We start from the raw sequence: 21,551 nt of genomic DNA, 5'->3' as shown, positions 1-21,551 counted from the left end.
GAGTGAAGCAACCAAAGTCTATCCCTAATCTTATATTTTGACAAATCAGGAAATTGATATTAGATAAAAAGGGAACAAAGGGCAATTCTGAGTAGACAGTGCAAATCTTAGAAAAATGTTGATGAAAGCCTAAAAGAGGTTTCTGTCCAAACTGCATTTGCCAGTTTGGATTTTTAGCGTTCATGCTATTAAAATAATTTAGTAAGATGCTATGCAAACCCTTCTGGGCCTAATTATATACAAAATACAAAATATTTAGTCAGCCACTATTTCCCCTCACAATTATGGATTAATGTAATCTATTATTAGAAGAGCAATTTATACTTGTGGGCCAAGTGGTAGTCTAAAGTGCTATTGGAAATCCTGCCTTCCACGCATAGAAAGGCTGAAAACAGTAAAATAAAAATAGCTACAGGGAGAAATGTACAGGTGCCATAGGCCATGACGAAAAATAAATTTAGGAAAGCAAAGTGGAGTTGAAGCCAGGGAGCTCACAGGAGCATAAACATTTCTATCTTGATTTTATTTTTTTTTTATTTTAATCAAAAAAGATTTTTTTTTTTTATTTTAGAGAGTGAGCGAGTAGGGGAGAAGGGCAAAGGGAGAGAGAGAGAGGGAGAGAGGGAGTGAGTCTAAGCAGGCTCTGTACTTAGCATGGAGCCCCATGTGGGGCTCAATTTCACGACTCTGGGATCATGACCTGAGCTGAAACTGAGCCACTCGGGCACCCCTGCTATTTTGATTTTTGAGAGCATTTTCATGTCTCTCAAATTTAGAAGTGGCAGGATGAGCTAAGGCCATAGTAAGCTGGAACCTAGTACTTCACATGAAGCCCAGAGTAACCAAGGGTGGCTTAATAGGAACGAGGAACTAGAAAAACTTAGCCTGGTGTCAAGAGAATAAAACAAAGAATGCCAAGATCATGTCTGGAAATGGTACCCACAAGAAATTGAAAGCCCGTCTTGATTCCCAGCGTGGGTGTGTCTAGATATAGCCATCCTCAAGTGATTGTGTACCACAGGGTCTCCTAGCCTGAGGGGATATTAAAAACACTCGTAGAGATAAAAGCTAAGGCAAGAATGCAACACTTTGTCAAAAGAACCAAAATAAAATCATAGAAAAAAATACTGTAATTGAGACTGAGGTCAGTGGATGGATTAAGAATCAGACCAGATATAGATGACTAGAGACTCAAAACTTGTAGAGACCTGAAGAAACGATCTAGAATACAACACTAGAAGGAGGAAAGAAACTGGAAAATAGGAAAGAAAATTAGAGAAAATGATTCACAACAAATGTCTTAAGTTTAGTACAAAATCGGAACAGGTTTTGAGTTTACCTCACTAGGATGCTGTGTAGGAAAATGTCTTTAAAAAAAAAAAATCTCCAGAATGAACTACATTTATAAATTTTTGATAATTGTAAACAGTAAAGAGACTTGCCAGAAGTCCATGAATTGTAGTTCTTGGCTTTTGCTTTCTGTTTGGTGGGAGAGATATTAATTGAAATACAATTGAATAGTGAAAGCTAGTATCAAAGGTTGTTATTTTATATCTGTTACTTTTCTTTTATTAAATATGTAGAGAATAATGTTACATTATGAGGCGGTAGTGTGGTGTCATACTAAGAATAGGTACAAGCTCTTGAGGAAGTGAGTCGAAGTAGGTAGGTATCACTGTGTGGCTAGTAGTGTCATCATAAACTTATAATGTGAATGTGAGTCCAGAGGATGGGAGTCTTTTATCCTTTGGTGACATCCTTTTGTCTCAGTCTGTCATTTCAAATTCTTCTTCACTTCATGTTCTTTTGTTTGTTTTTGTTCTTCATTTCCTCTTCTGTGTGTGTTTTGCTCCTCTTCATTTTGTTTGAAATGACTAGTATATGCTGACTATGACCCATATGCTGTGGCAGGCGTTTGTAATGATCATGGCAAGACGTACGCGTTATATGCTATCACTGTTCACCGGCGTGGTCTTAACAGCGAGGAGATGTGGAAAACCTATCGCCGTTACAGCGACTTTCATGACTTCCACATGAGGATCACTGAACAGGTAATCCTCCACTGAACGTACATTTTCGAGTTTGTGCATTTTTTGTTGTTTCCTAATTTGATGTTTGATTCTAAATAGCTCTGAGGATGCTAAGATAATGAGCAGAGCCAAAGGAAGTAAGGTAAGAATTTTTGTATAGTCAGCATAATGTTAGAATGATTAGGAGCATTTAACCAGTAAATCAGTCTTAAACCAGTTATAACCATTGTAGACTAGTGACAAAATATCAGTGGTCTGCTTTGGAAAATTATAATGAATGTATCTTTCTAACTGTGTGTGTGTGTGTGTGTGTGTGTGTGTGTGTGTGTGTGTGTGTGTGTGTGTGTGTGTGTTGTGCTTTGCAAGAGGTTTTTGGGATTTAGGTTTGGTTTAAGATATGGAGGAGTATCACTGTAGGGCATTTTGTGTTTTTATTTTGGACAATATAATCCAGAGCTATAGTTATTTTAAATAGTATCCTTACCCAATAGTGTAACAGTTAAATCCTTGGTCTATTAAGTTGTTTTAAGAACCACAACCTAAATTAAGTTTAAAATTAGCCAATTAATGTTTTAATTCTTACTAAATACATCCCTCTTGTTTTATAGAAGTATGTGGACGCTTAAAGACAACAAATGTAAATGAATTATTTCTCTATTTTACTTTTTATTAAATACTTTTTTCCTTAACTTAAAAAAAAAATAGATCATCATCACATGAATTGGAATATGTGATCTATGGAATGTAACTTTTGAGAATCTGTGATTTCATTCAAAGTTTTTTAACTATACATGCTGGTTTTAAACCAGTAAAAATACTGATAATTAATGGTGACATCTGAATGGACAGAAGCTTTGAAATGACATTGTATTATTTGAGTAATCAGAAAATATCTTTTTTCAGTTAAGATAATGGAAAAAATATGGTTGGCACCATGATCATTTCATTAAAATACTCTGTGAATAGAGTGAGATAAACAATTAATAGCTTAAAAGTGATTAAAACCAGATTAGGGTTGACTCCAGAAGCCCATATGAAAAATACTATTTTAAATTATATTCATAAGGAAATTAACAACTTTGGACATGTCTGTTCTTCTGTTTTTGTTGTCTTGGTTTGTTTCTTCAGCTTAGATTGATTTTTTTGCAGAGGTGAAAGAATTTTCTGTCCCACATTGATGAAATAATTGCTTTAATTTTATAAATATTACCTATTTTAGAGTCTAAAATCCCACAGCTTATATTATCTGTCTTCCCATCCTCATATATCAACCAAACCTGATAAATTTTAAAATAATTTGAATTGCTAAGTAGTTTTATTTACTTGGAAATCAATGGGAATTTGGAATAATGTGAAATTTTCTTTGTTTGAATAGTGTTAACTTTTTACTATTAAGAGGAATAATAACTGCATAATTTAAATATTCTAGGCAAGGACTGTAAATATCATGTTTATGTTTACATATTGACAATTATAAGTGAAGAACATACTTTAAAAAAAAAAAAAAAACCTTTATTAATAGAACAGTCCATACAGAAATTTCCTTTTACAATACAGCAAAAATTCAATGAAATTAATAAAGTGAATTCATTTTTATTTTTTATTACCTTTTTTTTTTTTTTAACATTTATTTATTTGAGAGACCGAGCACAAATGGGGGAGCGGCAGAGAGAGAAGAAGACAGAATCTGAAGCAGGCTCCAGGCTGTTAGCTGTCAGCTGTCAGCACAGAGCCTGATGCAGGGCTTGAATCCACAAACTGTGAGATCTTGACCTGAGCCAAAGTCGGTTAACAACTGAGCTACCCAGGTGCCCCAAGAGAAGTCATTTGTAAAAGGGCTCATTGCAGGCAAAGTGCATGTGTTTTGACTTTGTGTTTCTTATCAAGTCACAGTAGTGTATGATTACTTAGATTGCTCACAGAGCTTAAGAATTTAAAAACAAAGCTTCTAAGTGAAAATGTAGCTTTAAGGAAAATGCTGAACATTTGTAAATAAGACCCAGGCTATTCGCCTTTTAGCTCTGCCTTATCTATATTTTTTTTTAATTTTTTTTTTTTTTTTACATTTATTTATTTTTGAGACAGAGAGAGACAGCATGAACGGGGGAGGGTCAGAGAGAGGGAGACACAGAATCTGAAACAGGCTCCAGGCTCTGAGCTGTCAGCACAGAGCCCGACGCGGGGCTCGAACTCACGGACCGCGAGATCATGACCTGAGCCAAAGTCGGCCGCTTAACCGACTGAGCCACCCAGGCGCCCCTGCCTTATCTATATTTTTAAACTCAAATCTCTCATAAAACAGCAGAAGAAAAATGCAGTGATTCATAGTAATTCATCAGTTGGTAACAGTACAACCTATTGACACAAATAAATTTTAACTCCATAGAGCTCTTCAAGTGTTAACATTATTTTAAAACAGATTTTGTTTTCTTAACTTTGTGATGTAAGCTTTTCCAGTCTAAATATACTATCATTTTCTTTACAGATGTTTTTAGGCTCATTGGATGTTTTATTGATAAAGATTTATAAAATTGAAAGAAAATAATTAATATTAAATATCACGTTATTTTAGAAATGGCCTGAACTATGCATTTATTTATTCAGCATATATATATATATATATACATACACACACACTGAGTTTTTTTCTGTGTGCCTGGTACTGTTCTCAGTGCTCAGAATACAACAGTGAGCAAGACAGACCTAGTCTTTGCCTCTGGGAGCCTACATTCTAGTAGACACTGTGCAATTGTATTATATTGAGTGAATTGTATATTAGCACAGATAAAATACTAGTGATTTAAATATTAAGTATGCTTTAAGGTAACTGAGTAAAAGTATTTATGTGCTTGGATATAAACAAATTTTGAATCCTTGTAATGTTTAAAAAATATTTTAAAAATATTTAAAAAATAATGGGGGGCACCTGGCTGGCTCAGTCATTAAGTGACCAACTTCAGATCAGGTCATGATCTCACCATTCATGGGTTTGAGCCTCATGTCAGGCTCTGTGCTGACAGCTCAGAGCTTGGAACCTGCTTCAGATTCTGTGTCTCCCTCTCTCTCTGCTGCTTTCCCATTCACACTCTGTCTGTCTCTCAAAAATAAATATTAAAAAAAAAAAATACATTCATGAATTTTAGCAGAGAGAATTATATTACCTTTTAGGGAATGGGCTCCCTTTACCTTGTATTTAAATATAATCTTTAAAATACCACGATTATAGTAAGTTTAATTAGAGTATAAAATTTCCCCATTTTTCTTTTTATAATAGCAATATTTGAGAAAACTATCAGTCCTATATTCTTCTGTTCTAGACAGTTTAAAAAGGAGTTTGATAATCTTGGCTTTAAGAAAATAACTATTTTTGTGGCATTTAATTTATTTCTTTTTATTAACAACATTTAATAATTTAAAGTTTCTGAAATTAAAAAAATTTCTTTTTAATGTTTATTTTTGACAGAGAGAGAGAGAGAGCAAGTAGAGGAGGGGCAGAGAGAGAGGTAGACACAGAATCTGAATCAGGCTCCAGACTCAGCCGTCAGCACAGAGCTCGATGTGATGCTTGAACTCACAAACCACAAGGTCATAACCTGAGCTGAAGTCAGACACTTAACCAACTGAGCCTCTCAGGCACCCCCAAAATAAATTGTTGTTTTATTGCATACTGTTATTCCCTTGATGTATTAATTTGCCAGGGCTATCATAACAAAATATCATAGACTAAGTGGCTTAAACAATAAAAATAATTTTCTTGCAGTTCTGGAGGTTAGAAGTCCAACATCAAGGTGTTGGTAAATTTGTTTTTTTCCTGAAATATCTCTCTTTGGCTGTCAAATGGATGCCTTTCTTAATATGGCCTCACATGGCCTTTTCTGTGTGTGCTCACGTCCCTGGTGTCTCTTTTCTCTTTGCGTGTTCAGATTTCCTCCTCTTATAATGATACCAGTCATATTAGATTACACCCACCCTGAGGGCTTTGTTTTACTTAATTCCCTCTCTGAAGTCCCTGTCTGCATATATAACCCCATTCTGAAGTACTAGGGGTTAAAGACTCAGCATCTGAACTTGGGAGCACAGTACACTTCACCCATAACATACTTGTAATAGTAGAATAAAGTATGTATTCTGTAAAATTAAATCAGTAGTTTCGGAGAGGTGGGTGGCCAACATGGCTGAGACGTAGGGGAATCTGTACTTCCCATGTCTCTCAAACAAAGAAGGGCTGAAGCCAAAGGACTTTGAACCCCAAGAGTCTGGGAGGAAAAGAAACTAAGTTTACCAGGGAGAAACCAGGACAACCTGAGGGGCCATAGGGCTATTTCAAGGAAAAAATTAAACCACACCTGGTGGAGGGTCCAAAACATCATTACGAGTAGGGAAATAAAATAACCAAAGTCACAACAACAGAGAGAAAGTAACACTCTCCACAAAACACTTCCTGAAGGGCCAGACCCTGGACAGTGTATGACCCCCTTTAACATAGCAGTGCTCGCAGATGTAGAGCACACATGACAAGCTTTTAAAACTCATAAGGGACAGAAAACTAGCCAAAATAATGCAATGGAAGAATTCTCATCAAATTCCAGGAAGAAATGACAGCTAAAAAATTGATCAAAACAGATACAAGCAACATAACTGAACAAGACTTTAGGAATCTATTGCCACAGAGATCAAGAGTTATCATGAATTTAAAAAGTGCTATAATGAGGTGCAAAATAAAATGGAGGTGGCCACAGTGTGAACTGAAGAGACAGAGGGGAGAATAGGTGAATTAGAAGATAAAATTATGGAAAAAGAGAAAAAAAATCTAGGATTATGAGGGGAGAATTAGAGAACTAAGTGATTCAATGAAACGGAACAATGACTGTATCATAGGAATTCCAGAAGAAGAGAGAGAAAGGGGCTGAAGGTGTTACAAACAAATCGTAACTGAGAATGTCCCAATGTGGGGAAGGAAACAGGCATTGAAATCCAAGAGGCACAGAGAACTCCCTTCAGACGTAACTTGAATCAATCTTCTGCACCACATATCATAGGGAAACTGGCAAAATACAAGGATAAAGAGAGGATTCTGATAAACAGGCCTTAACATACAAGGGTAGACACATAAGGGTAGTAGCAGACCTATCCACTGAAAGTTGGCAGACCAGAAAGGAGTGGCAGGAAATTTTCAGTGTGTGAACAGGAAAAATATGCAGCCAAGAATCCTTTGTCCAGCAAGCCTGTCATTCAGAATAGAAGGAGAGAAAGATTTTCCCAAACAAAAACTGAAAGAATTCATCACCAATAAACCAGCCGTACAAGAGATCCTAAAGGGGATTCTGTGAGTGAAATGTTGCAAGGACCACAAAGTACCAGAGACATCACTACAAGCATGAAACCTGCAGATAACACAATGACTCTAAACGCATATCTTTAAATAATAACACTGAATGCAAGTGTACTAAATGCTGCAATCAAAAGACATAGCGTATCAGAATGGATAAAGAAACAAGACCCATCTATTTGCTGTCTACAAGAGACTCATTTTAGATCTGAGGACACCTTCAGATTGAAAGTGAGGGGATGGAGAGCTATCTATCATCCTAGTGAAAATCAAAAGAAAGCTGGAGTAGCCATACTTATATCAGACAAACTGGACTTTAAAAAAGGTTGTAACGAGAGGTGAAGGGCATTATATAATAATCACTGGGTCTATCCATCAGGAAGAGCTAACAATTATAAATGTCTATGCACCGAATTCAGGAGCACCCAAATATGTAAAACAATTAATCACAAACATAAGCAACCTTATTGATAAGAATGTGGTAATTGCAGGGGACTTTAATACTCCACTTACAGCACTGGACAGATCATCTAGACAGAGAATCTATAAAGAAACAATGGCCCTGAACGATACATTGGACCAGATGGACTTGACAGATACATTTAGAACTCTGTATCCCAAAGCAGCAGAATATACTTTCTTCTCGAGTGCACATGGCACATTCTCCAAGACAGACCACATAATGGGTCACAAAACAGCCCTCAGTAAATATAAAAGAATTGAGATCATACCATGCGCACTTTGAGATCTCAATGCTAGGAAACTTGAAATCAACCCGAGGAAAAAGTCTGGAAAACCTACAGAAGCATGGAGGTTAAAGAACATCCTGCTAAAGAACGAATAGGTCAACCAGGCAATTAGAGAAGAAATTAAAAAATATATGGAAACAAATGCAAATGAAAATACAACAATCCAAACCCTTTTGGATGCAGCAAAAGCAGTCCTAAGAGGAAAATACATTGCAATCCAGGCCCATCTTGAGAAATAAGAAAGATCCCAAATACAGAATCTATCAGCACACCTAAAGGAACTAGAAGCAGAACAACAAAGACACCCCAAACCTAGCAGAAGAAGAGAAATAATAAAGATCAGAGCAGAAATGAACAATATAGAATCACAAAAACAAAACAAAACAGTAGAACAGATCAATTAAACCAAGAGTTGGTTTTTTGAAAAGATAAACATAATTAATAAACCTCTAGCCAGGCTTCGCAAAAAGAAAAGAGAGAGAACCCAAATAGATAAAATCACAATTGAAAATGGATTTATTACACCCAATCCCTTAGAAATACAAGCAATTACCAAGGAATACTATGAAAAATTATATGCCAACAAACCGGACAACCTGGAAGAAATTGGACAAATTCCTAAACACCCATACAGTACCAAAACTCAAGCAGGAAGAAATAGAAAATTTGAACAGGCCCATAACTAGTGAAGAAATTGAATCACTTACCAAAAATCTTCTAACAAATAAGAGTCCTGGACCAGATGACTTCCAAGGGGAATTCTACCAGACATTTAAAGCATAGTTAATATCTGCTTTATTATATTTTATATATTATAATATTATATATATAATTATATATAATTTAATAATATATATATAATATTATAATATATATATTATTAATATCTGCTAATATTCTCAAGCTGTTCCAAAAAATAGAAATGGAAGGAAAGCTTCCTGACTCATTCTGTGAAGCCAGCATTACTTTGATTCCCAAACCAGACAGAGACCCCATAAAAAAGGAGACCTACAGGCCAATATCCCGGATGAATATGGATGCAAAGATTCTCAACAAGATACTAGCAAATCGAATTCAACAGCATATAAAAAGAATTACTCACCATGATCAAGTGGGATTCATTCCTGGGCTGCAGGGCTGGTTCAACATTCACAAATCAATCAATGTGATACATCACATTAATAAAAGAAAAGAACCATATCATTCTGTCAATAGATGCAAAAAAGTATTTGACAAAATACAGCATCCTTTCTTGATAAAAATCGTCAAGAAAGTCGGGATAGAAACATCATAAAAGCCATTTATGCTGGGGTGCCTGGGTGGCTCGGTTGGGCGACCGACTTCGGCTCAGGTCACAATCTTGCAGTCTGTGAGTTCAAGCCCCATGTTGGGCTCTGTGCTGACAGCTCAGAGCCTGGAGCCTGCTTCAGATTCTGTGTCTCCCCCTCTCTCTACCCCTCCCCTGCTCACGCTCTGTGTCTCTCAATAATAAATAAATGTTAAAGAAAAAAAATTTAAAAACATTTATGAAAAGCCCACAGCTAATATCATCCTCAGTGGGGAAAACTGAGAGCTTTTCCCCTGAGATCAGGAACGTGACAGGGATGTCCACTCTCACCACTGTTGTTTAACATAGTGTTGGAAGTCCTAACATCAACAATCAGACAACAAAATGCAAAGGCATCAAAATTGGGAAAGATGAAGTCAAACTTTTCACCTTTCGCAGACAACATGATACTCTATGTGGAAAACCTGACAGATTCCACCAAAAGTCTGCTAGAACTGATACCATGAATTCAGCAAAGTCTCAGGGTACAAAATCAATGTACAGAAATTGGTTGCATTTTTATACACCCGTAATTAAGCAACAGAAAGAGAAATAAAGACACTGATCCCATTTACAGTTGCACCAAGAACCATAGAATACCTTGGAATAAACCTAACCAAAGATGTAAAAGATCTGTATGCTGAAAACTATAGAAAGCTTATGAAGGAAATTGAAGAAGACACAAAGAAATGGGAAAACATTCCATCCTCATGGATTGGAAGAATAAATATTGTTAAAATGTCAATACTACCCAAAGCAATCTACACATTCAGTGCAATCCCAATCAAAATTGCACCAGCATTCTTTTCAAAGCTAGAACAAACAATCCTAAGATTTGTATGGATCCACAAAAGACCCCAAATAGACAAAGTAATATTGAAGAGGAAAACCAAAGTGGGAGGCATCACAATCCCAGACTTTAGCCTCTACTACAAAGCTGTTATCATCAAGACCATATAGTATTGGCACAAAAACAGACACATAGACCAGTGGAATAGAATAGAAACTCCAGAATTGGACCCACAAATGTATGGCTGACTAATCTTTGACAAAGCAGCAAAGAGTGTCCAATGGAAAAAAGACAGCCTCTTTAGCAAATAATGCTGGGAGAACTGGACAGCAACATGGAGAAGAATGAAACTAGACCACTTCCTTGCACCATACACAAAAATAAACTGAAAATGGATAAAGGACCTAAATGTGAGACAGGAAACCATCAAAACCGTAGAGGAGAAAGCAGGAAAAAACCTCTTTTATCTTAGCCACTGCAGGTTCTTACTCAAGACATCTCCAAAGGTAAGGGAATTAAAAGCAAAAATGAACTGTTGGGACCTCATGACGATAAAAAGCTTCTGCACTGCAAGAGAAACAGTCAACAAAACTAAAAGGCAACTGACAGAATGGGAAAAGATATTTGGAAATGACATACCGGATAAAGGGCTGGTATCCAAAATCTATAAAGAACTCACCAAACTCCACACCCGAAAAACAAATAATCCAGTGAAGAAATGGGCAGAAGACATGAATAGAGTCTTTTCCAAAGAAGACATCCAGATGGTCAACAGACACATGAAAAGGTGCTCAACGTCGCTCCTCATCAGGGAAATACAAATCAAAACCACACTGAGAGTCAGAGTGGCTAAAATGAACAAATCAGGAGACTATAGATGCTGGCGAGTATGTGGAGAAATGGGAACCCTCTTGCACTGTTGGTGGGAATGCAAACTGGTGCAGCCGCTCTGGAAAACAGTGTGGAGTTTCCTCAAAAAATTAAAAATAGATCTACCCTATGACCCAGCAATAGCACTGCTAGGAATTTACCCAAGGGATACAGGAGTGCTGATGCATAGGGACACATATACCCTAATGTTTATAGCAGCACTTTCAACAATAGCTAAATTAGAGAAAGAGCCTAAATGTCCATCAGCTGACGAACAGATAAAGAAGATGTGGTTTATATGTATAATGGAATACTATGTAGCAATGAGAAAGAATGAAATATGGCCTTTTGTAGCAATGTGGATGGAACCGGAGAGTGTTATCCTAAGTGAAATAAATCACGCAGAGAAAGATACCATATGTTTTCACTCATAGGTGGATCTTGAGACACTGAACAGAAGACCATGGGGGAGGGGAAGGGGGAAAAAAAAGTTACAGGGAGGGAAGCAAACCATAAGAGACTCTTGGATACTGAGAACAAACTAAGGATTGCTGAGAGGTTGGGGGAGAGGGGAAAGTGGGTGATGGGCATTGAGGAGGGAACTTGTTGGGCTGAGCACTGGGTGTTATATGGAAACCAATTTGACAATAAATTATATTAAAAATAAATCAGTAGTTTAGGATAATGTAGATAAGTAATATTCTGGAAAATTAAATATTTTTAGGACACCTTGAAAAAATAAATTTATTTCCATAAGGTATGATTTTTTAAAAAAAAAAAATTCTTAAAACCAGGAGCTCTCCACTGGACATTTGATCTAATGAGGACCTATTTTAATACTGTTGTGGCCAAACAAGTTTATGAATATCACTCCAGCATAACATTTTCCCTGTAAATTGCATGTTTCCTTTTTTTGTTTTTGTTGTTGTTGTTGATTTTTTTGGGGGGTGGTTGCCTTTGTTGAGGCAAAAGAGTTGCCTTTACCTTTCATGTATAACATACAATGAACTTATTCACATTATAGTGTCAAGCAACTATCTGATTTGCCATTCCATTTAAAAATTTATCAGAATGGGATACCTGAGTGACTCAGTCGGTTGAGGCTGACTTTAGCTCAGGTCATGAACTCGCGGCTCGTGGGTTCGAGCCCTGCATATACTCACTGCTGTCAGCCTGTCAGCGCAGAGCCTGCTTTGAATCCTCTGTTCCCCTCTCTCTGCCCCTCCCCCACTTGCACTCCCAAAAATAAATAAATATTGAAAAATAAAATAAATTATCTGAATCTTTCAGTTGGAGATATAAATCATCCTGCATCTTTTCATTTCCTCTTTAATCTCTGCACCAGGAATGAATTTTCTCTATAGATTCATTATTGTTGATGTTTTTAAACAAAGAATGGTTTTAGAAAGTTTGTTTCACTTCAGGACATGTATCACATGGGAAAGACACTAAGATTGCTTGAAATTTCAATTACTAGACTGCTGGCCAGTCTTAGTCACTAGCTAAATGACTTTGCTCTTACACTGTTAGCCCCTGGTACAGTTAAAATTTGTGCTTTAGCAAGGCACAGCAGAGTACTGTATATGTGGATCTTTGAAGGTGTGCCTAAATGTTAAGTCTATAAATGCTAGACTTAGAGGGTGTATACTTTGTGTTTGTGGCCTTATAAAGATAAGATACATATTAATGGCTCTTAGACTTTTTCTTAGTAATCTGTGAGTTCATTTCTCATGTGTTTGGTGGGGAAGAAGTGTCAGTGTTACACTATAATTGTTTATATACAGAGTTGTAGTATAATTGCAATCTGTATTTTGAAATTACCTTTTGTTTTTAATAGCTATTACAATGATTAACTGATTTAAAGTCATTAATAGTAAAAAAGATTTGTTAGATTTCTTAAAGAGCCAGAAACTCATGGATCTTTGATCATTAAAAATATATTTGCTAATACTTTATTCGTAAGTCAAAATGTTAAAGAAAACACTTTTAAAACCTTTTAGTATTGATAATTCTGAACAAAATTGGGAGTTTTAAAATGAAATCCCATGTGGACATCACCCATCTTTACTAGTTATTCATGTTTGTCATTCTTAATTGAAAATACTCCTTTATTAATAAATAGCATTACTACTGTGTTTTGGGCATATTTTCTTATTTTTGCTTAGTATAATGCATTGCAAAAGAATCTGTTAAAGATGCTTTTGATAAATAGAGGATTGTTATTTGGAAAATACTTTTTTTCTAGAAAACTAAAATTATTGAATGTATTTTATCTTCTAGTTTGAAAATCTGTCAAGCATATTGAAGCTTCCTGGTAAAAAGACGTTTAATAATATGGATAGAGATTTTTTAGAAAAGAGAAAAAAGGATCTAAATGCATATTTGCAGGTAAGTCCTTGTTTATTATTACTCATGGATTTTTATTTTAATATAGCGTATAGATATAGTAGATTTTTCTTTATTAAGTAATGTTTTAATATAATAGTGGAATAGAATACCACCTTTGAGTAGCATGTCCAATGTGACATGCAGTCTGCTCAGTAATTTATCAACATTATTTCTCTGTTTATTGACGAAGAAGTTTTCTAGACACTGAGTGATCAGGATTTTGTGTGTTCAGGGTTAGACGCATACACCTATCTTTTCTACATTACTGTAAAGTCTAGGTGTTTGATGGTACACCAAACAGTTTAATGTTTCCAATTCAGTGGATAGTAGCTCTTCAAGGTGTATCCAAAGCTAGCAGATTTTCATTCCTGATAAATGCTTCCTATGGTCCATAATGAGTCTAAGGCTTCTAAAATTGTAGGATAGTTCAAGAGAGGAATAGATTCAAGGGACTGTTTCTGACATGTAGTATTTTAGATTTACAGATTTCTGTCATGAAATAACAAAATTTGTCTCACAAGTTACTTACCTCATGAGCTGTTAGGACTCCCCGAAGTAACTTTGTTTTAGACATGGGTACCCAGATGCCAGATATAATAATGATACTACATTATAGTTCTTTATTCCAATGAATAATTTGCAAAGGTTTACTAGTAGACCCAGCCTCAGCCCAGGTATATAATGTTCTATTATTTAGATCCCCACTCCATCCTCTAGAACAAGGATCAGCAAATGGCAGACTGCAGACCAAATCTAGCTCACCACATGTTTTATTAAGTTTTATTAGAAAACAGCTATCCATTTAGTTTATTATCGTCTGTTACTGCTTTTACATTACTACAGCAGAGTTGAGTAGTTTCAGCAAACACAGTGGGCCACAAACCTGAAATAATTACTATATGAACCTTTATGAAAGGTTTACTGACCCTGCCTTAGTATTTCGTGAAACTTAGCTAATGCTATACTGGATATTTTGTTGGGAAAGTTTCTCTCTCTCTTACACATTTATAAAAGCATTTATAAGTTCAATTTGGTTTATTTATAACCATAATTGTAATTCCATGGCATTATTATTTCCTGAAAGGATAGTGAAAACATATAATCTCTTACTATTTACCTTTGTCTTCTGACTTAAAACTGAACATCAGAAATGATTGGTATGACTCTTGTCAAACATTTTGATTTTTTTAATGTACTAGCTTCAATTGTGTAAAAATCTATATCAATTATTAGATATAGAAGATAACTACCTTCTTCCAAGTCTGGCTCCTTAAATGAATCTTTTAAAAGTGGCTGTACCGTATATATTGTATCTAATGAACTCAATGTATGTCAAAACCTTCCACTGAAGGAACTAAGTAGTAGGTTATGTCATTAACAGTTGTGAAGACCGTATTTTGTTTTCGTGCTTCTTTATGATGCTTCAGAGTTTTTATTTGGATTATTTTATGTACTTTTTATTAATATTAACATTAGAATTAGAATGTGAATAACATAATAGTTTACTGTTGTGGATCTTTATAGTATAAACTGTAAAGCCTGAAAATGGACTACTGGAGTCTCCCCTTATCCATGGTTTTGCTTTCTGTGGTTTGTTATCTATGGCCAGCTGTGGTCTAGAAGCAGAGATCGTCCTTCTGACGGATTGTCAGAAGGTCATTAGTAGCCTGATACTATGTCACACGCATATTGTCATTCACTTCACCTCATCTAATCATGTAGGCATTTTATCATCTCTTACCATCACAAAAAGGATGGAGACAGTAAGATATTTTGAGAGAGAGACCACATTCACACAACTTTTGTTAGAGTTTATTAGAATTGTTCTATTTTTAGCTGTTGGTAATCTCTTACTGTGCCTGATTTATAAGTTAAACTTTATCACAGGTATGGAGAGGGAGGACTACTGTGGTAAATCCATTCGGACAGCTTTGACATTAGATGCCTGAAAGTCAAAAATAGCACAATGAGAAAAATAGGCACCAAACTGTTAATGATAATAGAATTGTTGATGACTTTATTTATAAACTGTATAATTGTGTTTTTTAAAGCACAGAATTAAAATTCTGTATATTCTTAACTTTCTAGCAGATAAAATTATAGACAGGAGTAAATTTCCAGTACCATATCAATATAAGATACCATTTTTTTCCTGTTAGTTACTACTAACTCCTGAAATGATGAAAGCATCCCCAGCTTTGGCTCACTATGTGTATGATTTCCTTGAGAACAAAGCCTACAGTAAAGGGAAAGGGGATTTTGCTCGCAAGGTAAGCAGACTATTACACTGGTTTTCTTTATAGGTCCGTTTTCATACTTTCTTTTTAAATAAAACAAAATAAATTTGTATATGTATGTTTTAAAACCAGAAAATTTTCTTAAATACTTCATGGCATGTTTATCTTCTATGCATTAGTAAACTTACTATTGATAGGTATTCCTAATAAGTATAAACTCCTGTTTTTACATGTAGATTAAAGTCTAACAGGAGCTTGAAAAAAAGAAAAAAGATTTTTTGAAATAATGCAATAAGGAAGGTTTACCTGAGATAGGTCACAAGCTTTTCAATAACTTGAGAAGGAACTTTTACTGGGAGGAAATGTCTTATACATGGAATAAGGGTAAGAAAAAATGTTAAATAGTTTATGTTCCCGAAAGTATTTATGTCCCTTGAGTGAAAACGTTATTATTTTAAATGCCTTTCAAAGAATATGAGCTGTACACTTGGAATTAGATGGTAGGTTAAGACAATAAATGACTACCGAAATTGGGCAAGATTGTTTAGTAGGTGAGAATACAGACTTTGGAATTAGTCTTTGGTTTAACTCCTTACTCTCCCATTTACTAGCTATGACTTGGAATATGTTACTTCACCTTTTGGTCCTTTAGTTTTCTCAAGTAATGAAGACGTTCTCATTTTGAAGCGTTGTACGAATCAAATGTGATACTCCTTGTGTTATAGCACCTGGTACATCAGTAACCTCGGAATGAATGTTGGTTCTTAGTAGTAGTAGTGGCAGTAATAACAGGAGAAGTCACAGCACTCGGGAAAGCTGGGTGAATAATGTGCAGGAACTCTATATACTCTTGCAACTTTTTAGAAGTCTCAGATTATTTCAAAATGAAAAACAAAACAAAACCCACAACCTCCCTGCCACTCCTTCCCCCCACCCCCACCGAAATGACTCTTTTTTTTTTTTTAGAAGATGAAGAAATTGGTACAAAATAAGTAAAAATTAAGCATCAGAACTTTTATGATTTCTCTAGGGTGTTGGGTCTTAATGTCCAAGTGGATGTTAAGATTTTTAAGTGGAGTGTTATAATAACAAGCTCCATATTATGTACCTTACAATGTCGGAAGGAGGGGATGTGGTGGGATTGTCATTGTATTTCATGATTGACATGATTGAGTGGAAATTTCAACTCTGAATAGTTTTATTGTCAGTAGAGATTCCTTCTAGTGTTCCGTCTTTTTGATGTTTACCTTATATGCTCTCTTAAGATTGTATCAATTTTAAGATAAACTAATGAATTGATGACAGTTTTTTTGAGATAAAAGAAACATTACATCAGATCTACCCAATTCTTTTAAAAATTTTTTTTTATTTTATTTTTAAGAGAGAATGAGACAGGGGTGCCTGGGTGGCTCAGTCAGTTGAGCGGCCGACTTCAGCCCAGGTCATGATCTCGTGGTCCGTGGGTTCGAGCCCCACGTCGGGCTCTGTGCTGACAGCTCGGAGCCTGGAGCCTGTTTCGGATTCTGTGTCTGCCTCTCTCTGACCCTCCCCCGTTCATGCTTTGTCTCTCTCTGTCTCAAAAATAAATAAACGTTAAAAAAAAAAAAAAAAAAAGAGAGAGAATGAGACAGAGACTGAGTGCGAGCAGGGGAGGGGCAGAGAGAGAGGGAGACAAAGAATCTGAGTCTCCAGGCTCTGACAGCAGAGAGCCAGACGTGGGGCTCGAACCCACAGACCGTGAGATCATGACCTGAGCTGAAGTGAGACACTCAACCGACTGAGCCCCCCAGGCTCCCCTACCCAATTCTTTTTTATCAACCATAGTAGCGTCTGTGTGTGTGTGTGTGTGTGTGTGTGTGTGTTTGTTTGTGTAAAGCACATATATGTTTGTATATCCAAACAGCTATGTGTCACTTTTTAAAAATATTACTACTGGAGTTTAAAGATCCTTCCAAATCATTTCTGGAAATCCTTAGTAACATACATTTTTGATAAATCATGTTGGTAATTACCAAGTTCATCTTGACCTCTTTTAGATTGGCAAAATAATTTTATGCATGTCAAGAATTAGAGGTTTTTCAGCTACATATCCTTTTTGGCTAAATTATAATTTAATATTTTTTCCTTAATTATATTTCACTGGACATTAAATAGCTATTAGAGAAAATCACCTGCAAGCATTTTATCCGTGGCTCTCAGAGCTTGAGAAATAATACATTATAACACATTAACTTGGTCACACAATTTGTCTAGCCTTGCAAGACATGCAGGCGATTCCTAGGAAGAGATAAGTAACAGTCTTCCTTTATGCACACAGTTATCTTTCTTCCAGTTTATTTTATTTTATTTTTTATTTGTATGTTATTTATTTATTTATTTATTTATTTATTTATTTATTTATTTATAACATTTATTTATTGTTGAGAGACAGAGAGAGAGTGTGAGCAGGGGAGGGCAGAGAGAGAGGGAGACACAGAATCTGAAGCAGTTTCCAGGCTGTGAGCTGTCAGCACAGAGCCCGATGTAGGGCTCAAACCCATAAACCACGAGATCATGACCTGAGCGGAAGTTGAACGCTTAACCGACTGAGCCACCCAGGCTTCCCTATTTTTATTTTAGAAAGAGATAGCATGAGCCACGGAGAGGGGAGAATCTCAAGCAGGCTCCATGCTCAGTGCAGAACCTGACACAAAGCTTAATCCCACAACCCTGAGATCACAACCCAAGCTGAAATCAAGAGTCAGATGCTCAACCGACTGAGCCACCCAAGCACCCCTCTATCCAGTTTTACATCATGGTATGAGGCATTTTAAGCTATAGTTAGGGATCTAAATTTAAGTTAAAATTAATTTGTGTTGTTACTGATACACATATCTGAAGTGATAATGAATAGGCAACATTTTTGGTAAGTCAGGATACGTGTACATTTATGATGGCAATCCATAATTCACTCCTCTGCTTGGTAATTTACACATTTGTTTGTTTGTTTGTTTGTTTAAGCATGTTTTAAGAGATATCCTGTTTTTGGAAACCTTGTCATAAGTGATGGACTCTGTTTTTATGCTTCTAAAATTCTGGTTTTTTTCAGGATTAGGCATCAGAATCATTTGTGGAGGTTTTTCCATCCCCCTAGTTTATCCATTCCGCACCCCCAACACAGATGCTTGGACTTTACCCTCAGAAATTAAAAAGCAAAAAGGAAGAAGGATAGAAAAATAAATGGATTCTGTAGGTCAAGGATGGTGCACAGGCAACTATTTATAATTATTAACTAACTCATGATATAGATTTAGGTTCTGTCTTTTAAAAGAGTATCAGTGATAGTTTAGTGTTAAGATAGCATGAGGCTACATATATAAGACCACACAATTTTACAGACAAGGGCACATGCACAGAGTGAGTTTCATCTTTTTATCCTTTTTACCTCTGTATCTGTGTACCAGTGGTAGTGTTTTTCAAATCCTTCTTCATCTTTGATTTTTGTCCTTTGGTTCTCCTCTGACTTGTTCTTTGTGACAGTGTCCCTCCTGAATGTTACATATTCCATCAAGCATATCTGTAGCGCTATTGGCTCAGTTTAATCCAAGGAGTAACTAAAAACTCCCAGTTATTTTACAGTTCTCTTGAAATTCACTTTTTGCTGTTGTTTATTAATAGTACTTATTTTATCTTTTCTAGTTTTTCTTAATGAAAAAATCATGAAAACGTTAGAGTAAAGGAATTTTGTCTTCTTGAACTCATCTCTTAACATTGTGCTGTGTTCCTGAAGCAATGGAGTTCGTTTTTTCTTTTTCTTTTTCTTTTTCTTTTTTTTTCAGGGAACATAATTTGTTTCTGCAATAGTTTTCATGCAACTCACATTTTCTGGAAAATATTCTTTAGTTTTTTGTATGACTTTGGTTTTCTGTCCCTTTTTTCTTTTTTGTTTCTATTAAAAATCTCAGTACCATATGTAGGCTATTTTGGTTTCTAGATATTTCTCCCTTTCTTAATTGAAATTATCTAACATTTGTACAATCAGAATGTCAATTTTAATGCTTCCTAGCCCTCTGGAGATTATTCCTTTTTATGTTCCTTATCACATTTTCTTTTATACTTCTTCTATTCTGTCTTACTAAAGGATTCCATGTTCCCTGTATAGATTTAAACATTATGTAATGTAATCTAAAACTTATTTAAAACAAAAAGATCTTAGTTGTTAATTACTTGAGCTTTCTGCTTATTTTATCTAATTGTTTATTTTTCAGTGTTTCCTCAAAATGTCTATGTTATTGTTGCCTTGAATTGTAGCTGAAGTACATTGTGGCTAATTCCATTTGCGTTAATTTCTCTTTGGGAATTTTTTTTTTTTCAGGATTTCCTTAATAAGGCAGCCAAACTTAGTATCTCTAACAGTGTATTTTATTTTTATATAAGTGAAAGCTTATATTTTCTAGCAATAGCCTCATCATCCCCAAGCTTTTAATCATATTTGTGTGTGAAAATACAGCTTTAAGACCATACATTTTGAAGACAACAGTTCTGTACTTTTAAAATACAATGAGATATTATAGACTAGAAAATGATTGCATTCTTCTTGTGTATTGATTCTGTTTTTCCCACACTTCTCAGTTAAGTAACAAATCTGATAAAATGAAGTCATGGTATGATATCTTTTCCCCTTAGATGGACACTTTTGTAAATCCACTTCGAAATTCTATGAGGAATGTTTCAAATGCAGTTAAATCCCTCCCTGATAGCTTGGCAGAGGGAATGACTAAAATGTCAGACAACATGGGCAAAATGTCAGAAAGATTAGGCCAAGACATAAAGCAATCATTTTTCAAGGTAAGAAGATGTTTTCAGTAATACCTACAGCAAACTATTTTTAAGTTAACTAAGATTTATTGAGCTCCTGCTTAGATTTACCTTATTTCTTTTCAGAAGTCCACAGCCTTCTAGACATATAGTCTTATAAATAATAAAAAAACCTAAAGAGAATAAATTCTTATCAGAAATGGATACTCTACAATCCAGTCATTCCTCAAGCTCTGCTGTGGTAGAATTGTAAAAGCCAGTGATGTTAACATTATTTATACTGTTATATTCTATTATGCCGTTTTTATTTTATGATGCTATTAAATTCTAAAACAAAGCAAGTAAGCGCTATTGTGCAAATTAGCTATGTTAGTATTCATCAGGAAACATAAAGCCTAATTTCTCCTGATTCACATGATCAAGTGGCTAGATCAGAGGGAGGAAAAATCTCACAGTCCTCTATCTCTGAGCCCATAACTTATTTTTATGTACCAGTGAGTGGTATTAGAGTTTCCTAGGAAACTTTTTCATTACATTAGCAAATACAGGTAGCAGACCAAATAGGTTGTTACTTTCTCATTTATACTTTTTATTATTTTGACCTACTTGTTTAAGGTTATGATCAAGACTATAAAAGAAAGGATGTAACTATTAGAGTTTTCTATTTGTTAGATCATGTGTCAGATCTAACTAAATATCTATCATATATATGCGTATGTATGTATATTTAAATAACAGAAATTCATTAAGAGACAACTCCTAAAATAATGTGTATCTCAATCCATACTTTTCTATTTATTCTCATACTTTCTCTGATGCTTTATCTTTGTTTCTAATCATGGGAACATAACGCTAACACTGAAAATGAGGATTTTCCAGTGCCATTCTTGCTGATAACTACCCATATGACTTTGTACAGAACTCACTGAGCTTTTCCAGGTCCCTTTTCCTTACTAGTAACATGAAGGGGTTATAGGTAATCTTGATGATTCCTGTCATGCTGACAAATGATAATTTGTCCATTTTCCCCATAA

At 35.3% G+C, this 21,551-nt stretch overlaps 1 protein-coding gene across 12 annotated transcripts in view; it reads left to right on the top strand.

Annotated features, from left to right (window-relative positions):
* SNX13 (sorting nexin 13) overlaps positions 1–21,551 on the top strand; it is a 135,225-nt gene that overhangs the window by 101,933 nt on the left and 11,741 nt on the right. For 11 of the 12 annotated variants that reach the window (XR_006197265.1, XM_042919663.1, XM_042919604.1 and 8 more), the window contains 4 exons: positions 1,912–2,051; positions 13,376–13,483; positions 15,643–15,753; positions 20,386–20,547. Coding sequence is in view for 11 of the 12 variants with exons in the window: in XM_042919663.1 (XP_042775597.1) it covers positions 1,912–2,051; positions 13,376–13,483; positions 15,643–15,753; positions 20,386–20,547 (521 nt within the window). In the remaining variant the exon portion in view is untranslated. The remainder of the gene's footprint in view (positions 1–1,911; positions 2,052–13,375; positions 13,484–15,642; positions 15,754–20,385; positions 20,548–21,551) is intronic. The other variant, XM_042919641.1, reaches the window with a different exon arrangement.

This window comes from Panthera leo, chromosome A2 (genome assembly GCF_018350215.1).
Source record: "Panthera leo isolate Ple1 chromosome A2, P.leo_Ple1_pat1.1, whole genome shotgun sequence".
In the NCBI taxonomy this organism is placed as follows: Eukaryota; Metazoa; Chordata; class Mammalia; order Carnivora; family Felidae; genus Panthera; species Panthera leo.
Note: the sequence above shows the minus strand (reverse complement) of the source record. Positions and strands in the feature narration are given on the sequence as shown.